We start from the raw sequence: 15,667 nt of genomic DNA, 5'->3' as shown, positions 1-15,667 counted from the left end.
TTCCCGCCTCCGTCTTATGTGCGTGGAGTTTACATGTTCTCCTTGTGCTTCAGGGGTTTCCTCCGTGTACTCCGGTTTCCTCCCCCAGTCCAAAGACATGCCCTGTGTAGGCTGATTTGCGTTTCCAAATTGTCCAGCGTGTGTGATTGTGCCCTGCGATGGGTTTGCCACCTCGTCCAGGGTGTCCCCTGCCTCATGCGTTGAGTTCCCCTGGGGTAGGCTCCAGGCTCCTCTGTGTAGGATAAGCAGTACAGAAAATGGATGGATGGATGGAGTGTTAAAATAGTACATGTCTTTCAACTGTTATTTAAAGGAAATAGATTGTAAGGGGGGGGGGTGCATTTAAGGAAACAGTAGGTTAGAACTGATTTACTAGGATATAATTAATAAATTGAGGAAACAAGTTACAGGTGCTTCTACTTGTACTATATCTTCTACTCGGTTATTATGTGACGTTCATTTTACACCAAGGAGTAAATGAAGCGGCCAGCAGGGGGTCCGAGCGATCAGTGCGTCCTACCTGCAGTTAAACCCTCAGTAGAGTGCTCCTGATACTAGGTGTAGAAGGTCTGAAGCCGCTTCAGAGCGCGCGCACGCACACACACACACACTCACAGGCGCGCGCGCAGGCACGCGCACTCTGTCCTATTTCTACCGGCACAGTATCGGAGCGGTGAGTCTTTACTAACCTTTCCTTTCCACTTTGACAATTTTTAATTTTTTTCCCCCACAGAGCCGACATGTTGTAGTTGTCAGGTGTAGAACTGCTGTAATGGGTCAGAGCATTAGAAAAAAAACATTACGCGCGAGCTTTGGACTGTCAGGAGTTTTAATTCTTCTTGAAGTCGGTATATGAAGAAATGCGACAGTAATGAAAGTGCGGTGAAGACTGTCCTACATGAGATTCTCCCATCTGTATTTTACACACTTGTGTTCTATTAAGAACCCAGTATGGGTGCAACATTATTTGGTATTTTGCACTGAATTTTAGTTAATCCCAGAGGCGTTGAACTACTTCCGGAAGTGTACTTATACACCTTCGTGTTGGGTTTCTTATTTAATAGTTTATACTTCAGAGGCAGATTTTTTTTCAATACCTCATAGCTATAAACGACCTCTCTGCAGTGTTTTACCCACAAGATATAATAATGATGATGATGATAATAATAATGATAGTATTTGAAACCTAAAATATAAATTCGTCCTTGTAGGCTACCTGTCATTAAAGGTAGGCGTCAGTGAATGGGAATGCGCTACGTCACACAGTGGGCGGGTTTACCAGGACGTTGCCTCATGGATTTGCGCGTGCACGGTTTGTTTGGAGACTTGTTTGGATGTTTGTTTGGAGGCTTAATTGTACCCGAGTAATTTTTATTATCTGTAATGCGGATTTATGACTCAACTGTTTTGGATTTGCGTTTGATTCTCTTCTTCTCTCTTGTTCCACTTGTTTCTCTCCTCAAGAGTTAAATACTGATGGATGTTCCAGCTCCTCTGGATGCCTTGTCAAAGGATGGCGGTTGTATTAAATGTGAGTGAAATCCAGCTCTGATGTTTTTTTTGTTTTGTTTTTTTTTTTTGCCTAAGAAGAGCAGAGTTGGTTTGTGGTGGAGCTTGAAGTCTGCAGCCAAACATGTTCAACCTGATCAAAAAAGACAAGGAGAAGGATGGGGCGAAGAAGGACAAGAAAGAGAAGAAGGAAAAAAAAGAGAGAATGTCCCAGGCTGAGCTGAAGAGCCTGGAGGAGGTAGGCGTGCGACGGGGGTTCTTCAGCCTACAGCGTGGTGGATCCAAGAGAGAATCCAGGGCCAAATTGGAGATTTCTGACCCTATTCCAATACAAGTGGTCAGCAACCCAGAGCTCACCCTGACGGACGCACCTTCCGAGAAGATCAACAACCGAAGCAGCGTGCTCCTGGATGTGGGCCGTATAAGCACCACCACCTCCAGTGACAACATTAAAGGGGACGCTATGCTGGACGTTCAGAGGTCCTCTTTCAGAGAGCAGGCCACTAGACCCGGATCCCTGTCAAAGCAAGGTTCCCCGGTGTTGAAGCTTATAAAACGCTTATCCTTCTCGCAGAAGAACAAAGAGGAGAGTCCTTCAGAAGGTTCGGTTCCATCAGGACCAAACTCGGCTGCTGGTTCTCCACAAATGGAGCACAAGGTTTTACAGCATGTGCCCAAATACATCTCCCACCGACGTGTCCCACTCAAGAAGGTCCAGATACCCTTATTAGTGGAGAAAATGTTTCCAGCAGACTTGCGTTTATCTGCCGTCATGCCGCCCGAGGTGCCTGAACCCAGAGAGCTCGAACTCCAGCGGCGCAACACGGGCGACTTTGGCTTCTCCCTACGGCGCACCACCGTGCTGGACCAAAAACCCGATGGCTCTGTCTACCGTCGTGTGGTCCACTTTGCTGAGCCTGGTGCTGGCAAGACAGATGCGGTTCTGGGCCTGGTACCAGGAGACCGTCTGGTGGAGATCAACGGGTTGAACGTGGAGAATAAGAACAGGGACGAGATTGTGGAGATGATCCGGCAGTCAGGAGAGACCGTCCGTCTGAAAGTGCAGCCTATTGTGGAGCTGAGCGAGCTCAGCCGATGCTGGTTAAGAAAAAGCTCCGGAGTACGTGGTGAGGCCTACGAGGTAAGAAAATGTCTACTTTCTGTGTTAATCTAAAGCAGTCCCTCCAGGATTTAGCGGTTTTTTTTTTTTTTTTTTTTTTTGCGAGCAGAGAAATTGACGCAAAACCAAGCAGACACCGCGATATTTGGAGGAGCTTGCAAATTTTCAAAATTAGCGCAGATTTGGGCCAAGATGTGTCACGCGATGTGATCACAGCACGCATTCGACCAAAGCTCTCTTCGACTCGGGTGTGTCGAACATGAGTACAGCTAAAAGGTCTTATTAACCAACAAACATCACTGCGAAAGACCGTGCAAAACAATTTAATGCGATTTCAATTTCAAAGCATTTTTGGTCGCAACAATCATGAAAAAAAACTCTGCGAAATCCTGTAAGGACTGGTAAAGGTGGGACCTTCAAATGTCTTTGACATTTGGGATGTTTATGACTTGTCATAGTGTAGTATCGGTGGCTTACAGTTCCACAGTCTGGGGATCAACCCTGAGGTCTATTTACCTTCTGTGTGAAGTGTTTGTGTTCGAGTAGGTTTCCTACAAGTAGCCAATCTAGATTGAGGCTTTATAGGCTACTCTAAAATGCGCCTAGACGTATAGGAGTGTGTGATGTTTCGGAATGGCCTTGGGCGAATTTCCTGCCCTGTACCCTGTGATGCCAGAGTAGGTTCTTGATTCACCAGTTACCGAAACTGAATGGATGAATGAACGAGTGTCTTGTGACTGCCATGTTGTTTTGTTTTACTATTCAGTGATTGGTTCCTTTATGAGGTTGCCTCTTACCATGTCTGATATTTGAGCATAATCTGTTGAGTTTGCTTCTTTTGAACGCGTCGTTTGCCGAAATAGTAAGACGACTGAAAGTCATACGGTCACTTTGTTCCTCGCAGCACAGTTCAGGAGGAACTGTATTGTTTCAGTCGGAGAAGAAGCTCAGAGCCAGGAATCAAGTTACAGTATTGCAATCTGTCTGTTTTTTTTATTATTATTATTATTTTTTTCTTTTTTGGTCCGCTATACTGATGTGCCTTTGAAGAGATGTGTGTGTGTGTGCGGGTTCATGAAGCAGTCAGAGGTGGGCTGTAGTTTGAGCGAACCTATGAGAGGAGGATGTTGTATCTTTGTGGCTAGTTTGACATCAAAAAAGGCCTTTGTTAGTCTGGAGTGGCGTTCATGATCTCATCAGTGTTGCGTTTCAGCGAGGCAGCACAGATGCACCTGAGGGGAATTAACCCTTCCCGAGCACTGTTATCTCTGTGATCTTGATGGTTTTACACACTTACACAGTCACGTCCTGATGATTTAAGGTGCAAACGCGCATACTGACTCGTGTGACGCAAGCAGGACGTCATGTTCCTCTAACCTGTTCTGTCCGAAGACGTGTGCAGTAAATATGCGATTTGTGATTCCATCATGTGAATGTAAAAAAAAAAAAAAAAGGCTACATACACCGCACTGGATATTTTCTACCTTCCTTCACCACCTTATTCCCCGGTTACACTGTGGCACTGTTTCTCAATGCATTCTGCTCCAGCAAGAAGGGTGACCCAGTTTAAATGATCTGGGCTGCTCTGTTTTGGCTTGCTTTCTCACTCAAGCTCGAACTATTCCAAGCAGGTAGATCCCTATCTGTAGCACTGTAACAATACTAAATTGGAGGAAATTGTGGCTGGAAGAATGTAACCTGAGATTGAAAGTGAAGGTGGCCTTGCACTTGAGGAAGTAAAAGCCAAGACCTTTTTATGGAAAACTAGATATGAAAGCACCTATGTTTAAAGCTAGTCCATAACTGTGTCTAACCGTGTCCCTACACTCATTTGCCTTTATTTATTTATTTATTTATTTATTTTTTAATCAGGTACAGCTACTATATACTGTAGTGCACACAGTTGCTGACTCTAGCCCATTTATTGCCCATTTATTGCCCATTTTAACCTCGTGTGTATACGTATACATGATTTTAGTTTAATCGTACGCATTGTTCATTTCTAAATATACAATATAGCCAAAAGTATGTAGACACCTGTCCATCACGCCCATATGTACTTGTTCAACATCCCATTAGAACCGACGGCCATTAATACGGACCTGCCCCCCCCACAAGAGCCACAAGAGCCACAAGAGCATTAGTGTTGTTGGATGAGAAGGCCTGGCTCGCAATCAACGTCTAGTCCATTCCAAAGTTGTTCAGTGGGGTTGGGTGAAGGCTCTGTGCAGGATACTCAAGTTCTTCCGTCCCAAACTTGGCAAACCATGTCTTCGTGGATCTTTGTGTACAGGGGCATTGTAATGCTACAGCATACCAATACGTTCTAGATGATCTCACGCTTCCAGCTTTGTGGTAACAGTTTAGTGAAGGCCCACATACGGGTGTGATGGTCAGGTGGTCAAACCTTGGGCCCTATGTGGTCACGCGATATAAATCGCAATTAATGTAGAACATATAAAACCGCCGGTCTCGGTCATCCTTATATAGATGTAGTGTTCACTCGGAAACAGGCCGAGACCACCTCGCGTGACTGCGTGCTAACGGGTGGTTCTTATCTACACCAAGGGGGGAATGCAGAAGGGTTCGATTCAAACAGTCAACGCATTGCAAAACTTAAAGCAGCCTGAGCACTTGGGTGCGTGTATATAGACTGTATGTGTTCTCTCAGAAGATCAGAGTGAATGTCTGATGGTTTTTACTCCTTTATGTGGGTGAAAAATCAATAATTGCTCCAGGCGGACTTTAATATGCAGATGGAATGTGTATGCGTGGTATGTACTGCAGTGAGGGTTGTTCAGTTGCTTGTGTGGACCGAAAGTTTACCTTCACGCGACGTAAGGAATGCAGCTGTAGAAACAGGTGTGGTAAGACTGCAGGGTGAATGGAGCGCTAGTGAGAGATCTGATGGTCGTACGCTTTATTACTTCTGAGGCCAGTTGCATAGAAAGAAATGCTAGAAATTGAAAAGCAGTTTGGTGAGATGCTGTAGGCCGTCAGTGATCTGGGTGTGGTTACGGTATGCTAAATACCTCCCGGGTCTGTTTCTGACGTGCGACGCAAGGCGATTCTCACCTGATGATGAGGTTTATTAGTAACGTGATATCTCTCAAATTCCTTCCAAATAAATTGCAAGTGTAAGATACGGTTAGTGTTCACAGATCGTTTCATTTTGTTATGCCCTTATCAATCGCCAACATTCTCCACACACATCTCCAGACCCGTGGCTGTCGTTACCTGGTAAACAGAGCTCACGCTAATCTATATAACCGTAATAAAATTAATTAAAAAAAAACAAACATTTTATTCCAACTCAGGAGGATCGATTTGTCTTTTTTTTAATTTGCCTTTTTCTTTTAGTTTACATTTTATTATTACACATACAGTACAAATCACCTTCTGCATTAATGAAGTTATTATCGATGATATAATTTATTATACTTAATGACATTTTGTAATAAGCTTTTAAATTAGAGAAATTAATTCTTTAAAAAAATGAAAAAATATATTTTAATATCTTAATTAGTGCAATTAATTATAATTATTTTTATTATTGAAATGTGTATGTAATTTTTTATTTCTTGGTTTTATGACAAATAAATTTAATGTAGTTAATTTTAGTCATTTAAAAAAATAAATAAATCTATAATTCAACCCTTTGTAAAACCCTTTCAGCTGTATATCATATACAGTATATAAAGTACTTTAGAAATAAAAGATGATGATGATCATCATCTGCGTGGAATGTTGTTAACCTGCTCGTGTTTGAACGCTCCTCGGGTCAGTGCACTAACTTTTTGCTCTCTGTAAGTGGAGATAAACCCGGGCCATGTTTAGCTTTCACGGTTTACTTGTTTAGGTAGCGCTAGCTTCCAGCTGTGTGTTTAGAGGGCTGGGATCTGAGGGATTTAGATCGAGATATGTTATAGGAGCGGGCCTCTTGGGTCAAAAGCCCTGGCGTTTTAGCCGTGCTCGTAAAAGCACAGAGGATAGATGAGGGCTCAGACAGAAGGGCGGACGGTTAAGGTCTCCTGAACTGAGCTTGAGATCGAGTTGCATTTGAGATGTTTTAATAGCGTTTGATATCCGCTTCACCCTCCTCACAGTCCGCTGTAGGAAAGCACTGGCCTCCTAACTGGCCCAGATTCCACCATTACAGTCATGGAGCACAAGTGAGAAAATGATAGCATTTGGGATTGACCTAGAAGCAGTAGGACTATAAAAAGATCTGGCGATTTTATAAATCTAGATCATGCATCGCAGCAGCTGTGGTCTATTTTGTGAGATTTGGGATGCTTAGATGGTGTCGCTTAAAATGTTTTTTTTTTTTTTTTTCTTCTTCTTTCTTCAATGTGTTAGCAAACTGGTTCAGAACATTCAGTCTGAGAGTACAGGAAATGGGCCTGTTCAACAAAAACAAGTGCCACAAAAACTCCAGGCAAAACCGTCAGCTTGTGAATTCCATCATTCCTCAACTTGCCCTTCATCATCGCAGAACCGGACCTGCAGGTTTTCAGGGCTCTACCTATACGAGCGTGTGCAGCGACGACTCCGGCACGTTTCAGCTTCCATTCATGCTTTGTGCTTAGGTCAAATTCCAGTTCTTCGGTACCACACCCAACTTAGCCTTGCGCAACGGCACGGCGATTTCCGAGATAGCTGACTCCCACCGCATTAGACGTCTCTAATCATAGACATCATGTCTGTGTGTTTGTTTGTTCGTTTTTATTATTTTTTCCCATGCCCCGTATATCACGAAAGGGCTCGCTTTTCTATAGCTCCCCTTGTGGACCTCTGATTCTTTAGAACTCTTGGTTTTATGTTTATTTCGTCGTCTTGTTAGAATATCAGGCAATTTAAGAACTGTTCAAACTCGTAGAGTTTCGTGCAGTCCTACTGAGGCAAAAGGGCAAAATTTTAACTGTGCAAAAAAAAAAAAAAAAAAAACCTAACAAGACTTCTGGGTGCTTCCCCCCACATGGTGCAGGGGACTCTCCGTGGCCCAGTTTTGCTATCACAGACAAAAATAACACACAGAAAAATAATTCTTTGGTCGTGAGTTGAGATTAATGGTGTAATATGACGTGCTCACCAGCAGGGATATTTACTGCGACCAAAGACAGGTTTTTAAAATGAAATGAACATCAAAAAGAGTGCCAGTGCTGCTACAATGCTCATCTAAATCAACCAATAGGAGGACGGTATAGGATTACGCAACACTCGCGGGACACTCACGGATACGTTAGTGACGATGTGAACAAAACACGCTAATCGACAAAACAATTATCCTTATTATGTCGGGCTTACTTTTTCAAATAATCTTTGCGTTTATGCAAGTGCGTTTTCTACATGAGCGTTATCCGCCCTCTTCCGCATACACGTGCTCACAGATACCCGCGATTGGCTAGTGCTGCTCTGATTGACGCTGGACAGAGTAACGCCGTTCCTTCCATGAAGAAAGCACAGCCGATTTTTGCTCTCTTTGACTGTGTGGACGTCGGGATTCAGTCTCTGAATCAGCCGATGATCTGGCAATCGTTGCGTCATCGGGAGTGTCTTTGTCACCTTAAATTTGTTTTAACGTCGTGCAAAAGTTTGCACTTGTCCCTTTAGTATATGACGACATATACACCGACACAAAGATGACGCCCAGGTGTGTCCGGTTTATCCGAGCGTGCTGATGTTATGTAGAGCACTGCTTTACTAGCCACTAATTATTCCGTTATGTCCTGTGATTGGATTGGTGTCTCATCCAGGGTTCCTGGAACACCCTGGAGTTCCTGAGACCGGCTCGGGATTCAACCGACCAGGATAAGATGATTTAATGAATATATATAATAAAGTATATAATAACACTAAGTTAAAACTTTGGAGAGTAAAAAAAAAAAATAAATAAAAAAATCACTTGCTTTCTCAGTTATTTCCAGTCAGTTTTGGAGGCACTCTGTCATGTCCCCGTCATTGTCCTCTGGCTGTTCCTCCATCATTACTTTGTCAATGCCTCCATTAAATATGTTTTTCGGCTTGGATTGGATTATATAACCGACCATCTTGGCAGCACACCAGCTGCCAAATGCATGAAGTGTCTGTCTGGCTGGAACAGCGCCATCCACTCTGCTCGAGTCCAAGTCACCCGGGTCGCTCTCCCCCTTCACATCATTCTCACTTCATCTTCCTCTTTCGCAAGCTGTCACTCAGCTTCCTGCCATGGCGTTGTTACTGACTGTCAGCGTGCCAGCCGTGGATGTGGGAGAGAGGACAAAATTCAACTCTGTTTAGAGTTGGCTGGTTTTCCTTTTCACCACAGGATCAGGAAGTGAGTCCAGACATGGTTATAAGTTTATTACATACAACCCCACTTCCGAAAAAGTTGGGACAGTATGGGAAACGCTAATAAAAACAAAGAGGAGTGATCTGTAAATGTACTTTGACTCGTATTTAAACAAAAAACATATTCGATGTTTTACCTAATCAACTGCATGGTTTTTTTTTTTTTTTGAAGGTAAACGTACATTTTGAAATTGATGCATGCAACACGTTCCGAAAAAGTTGGGACGGGGGCAATTTAGGACTAATAGCGATGTGACCAGTTGAAATAAGAAGGTGATGTGAAACGAGAAGAAATCGTGTAATCGTAGTATATAAGGAGTCTCCAAAAAAAAAAAGCCTAGTCCTTCAAGAGCAAGGACGGGTCAAGGCTCGCCAATTGCCGACAGATGCGTCGGCGAATCGGTAGGATTTGGGGCATTTCATCTTCTACAGCGCACAATATATGAACGAACGGGGGGAAAATTCCGCTTGCTAGACTTAACCAACCGGTGTCTTCAGCGCCCAAACGCTTAATAAGTGGTCACAAAGTCACAAAGCGGTAAACAGTCAACTGTCCCAACTTTTTTGGCGTGTGTTGCAGTCATCAGATTTGCAATGAGTGTATATTTTTAAAAATACGTTACATTAAATTCACAAAGTAAAACATCAAATCATGTGTTAATGATGTCTTTTCAATATAGTACAGGGTGAACTGAATTTTCAAATGTCTCTTTTTGGTTTTTTTTTAATTTTCCATACTGTCCCAACTTTTTCAGAATTGGGGTTGTAGACGGAGGGCACATGATGGCGACCACGTCTCTCCTGTGGATAGTGGAAGAAGAGATTTGGGTTAAATCATATTCGACTATCACTTTGATTGCATTCTGTGTTATTTTGCATTAAAGAATTGTCTTTTAAACTAATTCATATCAAATATAATTGTTTCATTAGTGTGCTGGGTTTCTTCTTGGTCGACGATACGGTCAGGAAGTGAGAATTGCTTCTTATTTTTTTTTTTCCTTTTTCTTTTCTTTTTTTAAATCCATGTCGGATCAGGTTCAGCGAGTTGACCCTCGGAGGTGAAGTCGTGCTCACCGGTGCGAATCTAAGCACAAATTTCAGTTCCCTTTAAAGACTATAAATACACACTGTTTAAACATTGAATTTCATCGCCACACACAACAAAAAGTTGTATAAGTATCTAACATCTGTCTAAATGTCGCTTCGGCATAATTTATGTGGCAAATCATTTCCAGTGCCGTTTACTAATAAACCATCTGAGCTCGAGTAGGACTATTCGCGTGATCATATATAAAATAATCGCCGTCATGGCAGCGAACTGTGATTCATTGCTAGACTCTGCAACCATTTGATCGTATAATTATCCTTCTCCGTCAAATTCTTCGATTCGTGAACTATTTGAAATTATTTTATAGTGATGTATTTAGTAATTAGAAATAACGTGTGGTACAGGAGTATTTACAACCGTACTACACAGTCGTACATTAAATGTAAATTTGTTTACCGTACAATAATACGTTTCTGCGTGTTTCGTCAATCGTTTTTGCAACACTTATTCACGTAAAAGTAGTAGGCCAGGGCGGGAGCATGTCCGAATTCTCAGTAGGCGAGAAATACACGGGTGGCGTACTGCTTCCGGTGAGATTTTACAGAATGCAACCGGCGGACAAACCGGTGGCGCTTGGCTTCTGGTTTCAAGTTTCTTTACGATGCTGTCTGCACGTTTACTCTACAAGACAATATATGGATTAAATCTAATTGACGAAATGCACGTCGCCACATGTTCGTATGTTGCAGGAAAAGACCGAACGATCGTGCTAATCCGTTTCCCTGCGGCATTCCGGCCTGTTTTGCATGTCGTATGTTCACAATCGCACCTTTATTTATTTTATTTATTTATTTTTCCCCGTGAGTTTTGCATTATTCACAATCACTTGTATAAACACCCCGACGCCGTATCCACGCGAACATGTTGTGTTGGATTCTAGCTGTGTGTGGTCTGTATGTTTGTGTCAAAAAAAGGATTAAGATGATTTCAGGGCGTCAGTCTTGTCTTCGTTGTGTTATTAAGGAAAACACCATTTGTTTTTTTTTCCCCCTTAGGGTCATATGAATCTCTGGATGTGCAAGAATGCACCGTGCAAACATGCCTAAACTCGCTTGGCCTATCTCTACGAGGCATGATCGCTACATCCGGAGGCTGTTCGTGAATAATCATCAGATAAAGACACCTGTTGAGTTTTATGTCGAACAGTTAGTGTGCAGAAAGAGGAGGAGGAGGAGGAGGATTTATTTATTTATTCCAACCCATACCATACACACAAGCATAATCTTTGGCTTGTTTTAGCGTCAGTCGGACGCGTTTTGTTCATATAACAGCTCCTGGAAATCCACTATCCTGAGGGATGTACGTCAAACACACGCCTGATCCACTTCAACAACACCTTGACTCATGAAGGTTCCTTATTATTCCTAGACTTGTCAGAGTGCTTCGTGACGATCCTTCAGAACTGAACCGAAGAACTCATCGCTCACTTTTCCATGCTCTCAGAAGTCGGTCGTGGTTACAGACTATTAGGAGTGACACTCTATTGTCAGGCAGGTTGCACAAACGTCCCTTTAGAAACACCAAAGGGGTCTATAGAGCTCACTGAAAGATTATGGATATTTACAAGTGCGCATCCGGGACTTCAGACCCGAGGACTATGAAGGAGATTCGAAAGCGCAGTTACTAGCGGATGTGGGTAGAGTAGGCAACGTTTTTACACCTCTCCTTGAAAAAGTCTCCTTGAAAGACACTTGACTTTGTCTTTATTTTCAGAACATGTGAACAGCACAAACTTGTCAGCGTCTGTATTTAAACAAGACGACAGAGATGCAAAGAACAGACTATGGAACGGAACAGAAGAGAAAGTGTGTGTAGAGAGAGTGAGCGTGTCAACAGAGACCATGCCGAGTCAGCCTGAGGTACGAGGTACGACAACTGCTGGTGAGCAAAGGCTTGTTCTCACCAACGCAACTAGTAGTAAGATGGCTAGTAAGGTCGCTACCACAAAGGTAGATAATCGGGTAACGTTGCTAGCTAACATGACGGTAGCTAGTCGTGCTGTCGCTAACTTTTGAATGACCTGCGTTTGCTTTTCTCACCAGCGCAGTTCTTCATCCGTATATTCTGGCTCGAACATTTATGGCTGGGTGTCACCGTGTTACAGTAATTTCAAAAATTCTTATCCGTTGAGTCATTTTTTGAGTCTTGCAGCTAGCCATCTAGCTTCCCTGAACAAACCATTATCTATTTCGTTCCCCTCCCAACTATAACCATTGGAGTCTTTCAAATATTGCGTCCACCTTCATTAATGTCAATTAAAATTGTACATCAAACACGTCACTACAGACTGGCCGTCTTTTGAGTCATAAGTCTGTAATGAGGAAACAAACAGATGGGATTATTTTCCAGTAGCTCTGACACCGTCTGCCCAGACTCATGATGATTGTGATGATTGCACAGCGTTAGCATTGACTGGATTAACCAGCAGTGCTAAAAATAAAACCTGGCTTTAGACAGAAGCAAGTCCCACGCTGAAGTACTGACAGGCAGGGCCTGATTGGACAAATGGGAGCTTCTGATTTTGTGCCAATGACCTGGCAGTCCAGTTTGTGTTTGGTTTGGCCAGGGCAGAGTTCAAATCCCAGGCATTTTACAAGCTCTGCAGTTAAGGTGTGGAGTTTGATTGCTGGTATTAGCATTTAGCTCGAGCGAGCTAATATTTGGTCTTGTTTTTCTAGAATTGTTGCTCTCGCACGCCTTTGTCCCGTGAGCAGAGAAGTACCCATAAAGAGCTGGACCATTTTGAACGTTTTGATCACATGCTGCGTTTATATCATCTGGAGCAATTCGGGAAGAATGGGAAAACTCGCTATTGAAGCTCATGCATTTCGTAGCACAGAGTGAATTTCAGTGCAGTCCTTCTCTTCCTATTCCCTTATAGACATGAATGACTTTGTTTCTCCATATTGTTGTGCACAACAGATGAGTGAAAGTCACAGTAGGCTGTTTCCTGTCATGTTTGCCACGGAGTCTGTTTCTTCAGGCTAGTCACAGTTTTGAGCCGGTCCATATTTTCTGGTCACGCGCGTGTCATTAGACATCCTCGGCCCAGCCACTGTGCCATCTGTCAGCATGGCACACTCTCCTGCAGAGCATGTGCTGGGTGTCATATCTGCCCGGCTGCTTCCGAGTTTGGATCGGGGGCGGGGAATATCTCAAATCCAAAAAAACCCCGATGAATTCTAATGAACTGGGACTAATGTGGGTTAATGTCTTACCGTGGCACAGTTCACTTGGCAGTTGAAGCAGCTTATCGTTTCTGCTCCACCTGTCTGAGTAATCTGGAGGTAAATAAATGAGATATCCTATAACTGTTTGCCCGCCCTCTGTGCTTGAAAGCCTTTACAGCTGAAATTATGTGGGTGAGGCATGCGTCTGTACCTGTAGAGACACTAGAGAGCGTGAAAGAGCATTCAGAGCTGTGCTGGGTACAGTAACACTTTTACTCCAGCAATGCTGGAGAAGCCAGGCTGATTGGATGATTAGATGAGATGGATGAATGAGATGAGATGGATGAATGAGATGAGATGGATGAATGAAATGGATGGATGATTAGATGAGATGGATGGATGAATAGATGAGATGGATGGATGATTAGATGAGTTGGATGAATGATTAGCTGAGGTTGGATGAATGAGATGGATGGATGATTAGATGAGTTGGATGAATGATTAGCTGAGGTTGGATGAATGAGATGGATGGATGATTAGATTAGATGGATGATTAGATGAGGTTGGATGAATGAGATGGATGAATGATTAGATAAGGATGGGATGGATGGATGATCAGATGAGGTTGGATGGATGAGATGGATGAATGATTAGATTGGATGAATGATTAGATAAGGATGGATGGATGGATGATTTGATTAGATGAGTTGGATGAATGAGATGGATGGATGATTAGATTAGATGGATGATTAGCTGAGGTTGGATGAATGAGATGGATGGATGATTAGATTAGATGGATGATTAGATGAGGTTGGATGAATGAGATGGATGGATGATTAGATTAGATGGATGATTAGATGAGGTTGGATGAATGAGATGGATGAATGATTAGATAAGGATGGGATGGATGGATGATCAGATGAGGTTGGATGGATGAGATGGATGAATGATTAGATTGGATGAATGATTAGATAAGGATGGATGGATGGATGATTTGATTAGATGAGTTGGATGAATGAGATGGATGAATGATTAGATTAGATGGATGATTAGATGAGGTTGGATGGATTATTAGATGAGTTGGATGAATGAGACGGATGAATGATTAGATTAGATGGATGATTAGATGAGGTTGGATGGATGATTAGATGGATTATTAGATGAGTTGGATGAATGAGCCGGATGGATGATCAGATGAGATGGCTGATGGATGCATGATGAGAGTACCTGTTCTTAATCAGTCTTAATCTGTTCTTAATAAGTCTTGTGGGATAGCCACGCCCCCACCAATCCGCCACACCCAATCAGAAGTGGCATTCTTTTCCCATACTCACAGTTTGTGTGTTCCAGCCTTTCACCATCATACATGCATGACAGGAAGTCATGAAGGCTCGCTTCAAATTGTCCCCCTGTACATGAATTTGATTCTTTCTAAATTTTGTTGTGACAGAACTGAAACCAAGTCCCTCTGGCTGTAAGATGAGGTAGTGAGCTGGAGCCCCCTGGTGGCTGTATTTTGTCATCATTCTGGATGTGAATGCTGTACAGATTGTCCTAATACTCAACCCCCAACACCCCCCCCCCCCCATTTCCACTGTATACTTATGCTAATTTTTAACCACCTCACAAATTTTAGAAGACACCCGGCGGAGGGGTGGGGACAGAAAAAAATGAACTGTTGATCACAATGGAAAGATATGAATAATTATCAGTATGATGATTGTGTAACTCAAATCTCCCATTCCCAAATTCCCAGATCTGTTGATGTGCCCATTTTTCACATGATCCAATTCCAACAAAGAAGCTGTATAACATGTATATGGATACGATAAGGTTTTCTGTTTAACATTTATGGAAGGAGTCTCCAGTGTCAGAGTTGTCTAATTAACTTTAATCAATAGAAAAAAAGAGAAGCTTGTTGGCTGCCTGTTTATAGCTGAAATCACGTCAGTGATGAACGGACTCACTTGTCTGTTTGAGGTTCCAGATCCTTTAACATGACTATAAATGGATTAAAATGGTATTTTTCTATACCAGTATGTCCTGAAGTGGTTTATTCCTTAATTATGACCCTATGTCTGTCACAAGAGACTAGATTAGAGGAAGAGGGATTTATGGGTGGAGTCGGATGATTTGAGTGGATGGTGGTGGGGGCACACGTGTCTGTTTGGCTGTTATTTTTAGCTCCTTCAGTATGCTGTGGCAGCTGTTCGCCTTTCCCTGCTTGCGTTGGGCATTACTTTACCTCACCGCTCACTTCACACACAAACACACACACACACACACACACACACACACACACACACCAGCCTGGACACACACAGACTTCCACCCAACACACATTGACCGGCTCGGATCCACGTGAAGGCAGGGATACGACTGGATTATAGCTGTGAGTGATTGTGATGGTATCAGACTGACTTTGTGGTG

General features: G+C 42.9%; 1 protein-coding gene across 6 annotated transcripts in view; it reads left to right on the top strand.

Moving 5' to 3' along the window:
- The window catches only part of myo18aa (myosin XVIIIAa), a 67,647-nt gene continuing 51,980 nt past the window's right edge, over positions 1-15,667 (top strand). For 3 of the 6 annotated variants that reach the window (XM_053646077.1, XM_053646075.1, XM_053646076.1), the window contains exon 1: positions 745-2,650. In XM_053646077.1, the coding sequence (XP_053502052.1) occupies positions 1,634-2,650 (1,017 nt within the window). In that variant the 5' untranslated portion in view covers positions 745-1,633. Of the gene's footprint in view, positions 674-744; positions 2,651-15,667 lie in introns of those variants that run through there. The other 3 variants (XM_053646074.1, XM_053646073.1, XM_053646079.1) reach the window with 3 other exon arrangements.

Source organism: Ictalurus furcatus, chromosome 16 (genome assembly GCF_023375685.1).
Source record: "Ictalurus furcatus strain D&B chromosome 16, Billie_1.0, whole genome shotgun sequence".
NCBI lineage: Eukaryota > Metazoa > Chordata > Actinopteri > Siluriformes > Ictaluridae > Ictalurus > Ictalurus furcatus.
This window is presented reverse-complemented; position numbering and strand designations above follow the sequence as displayed.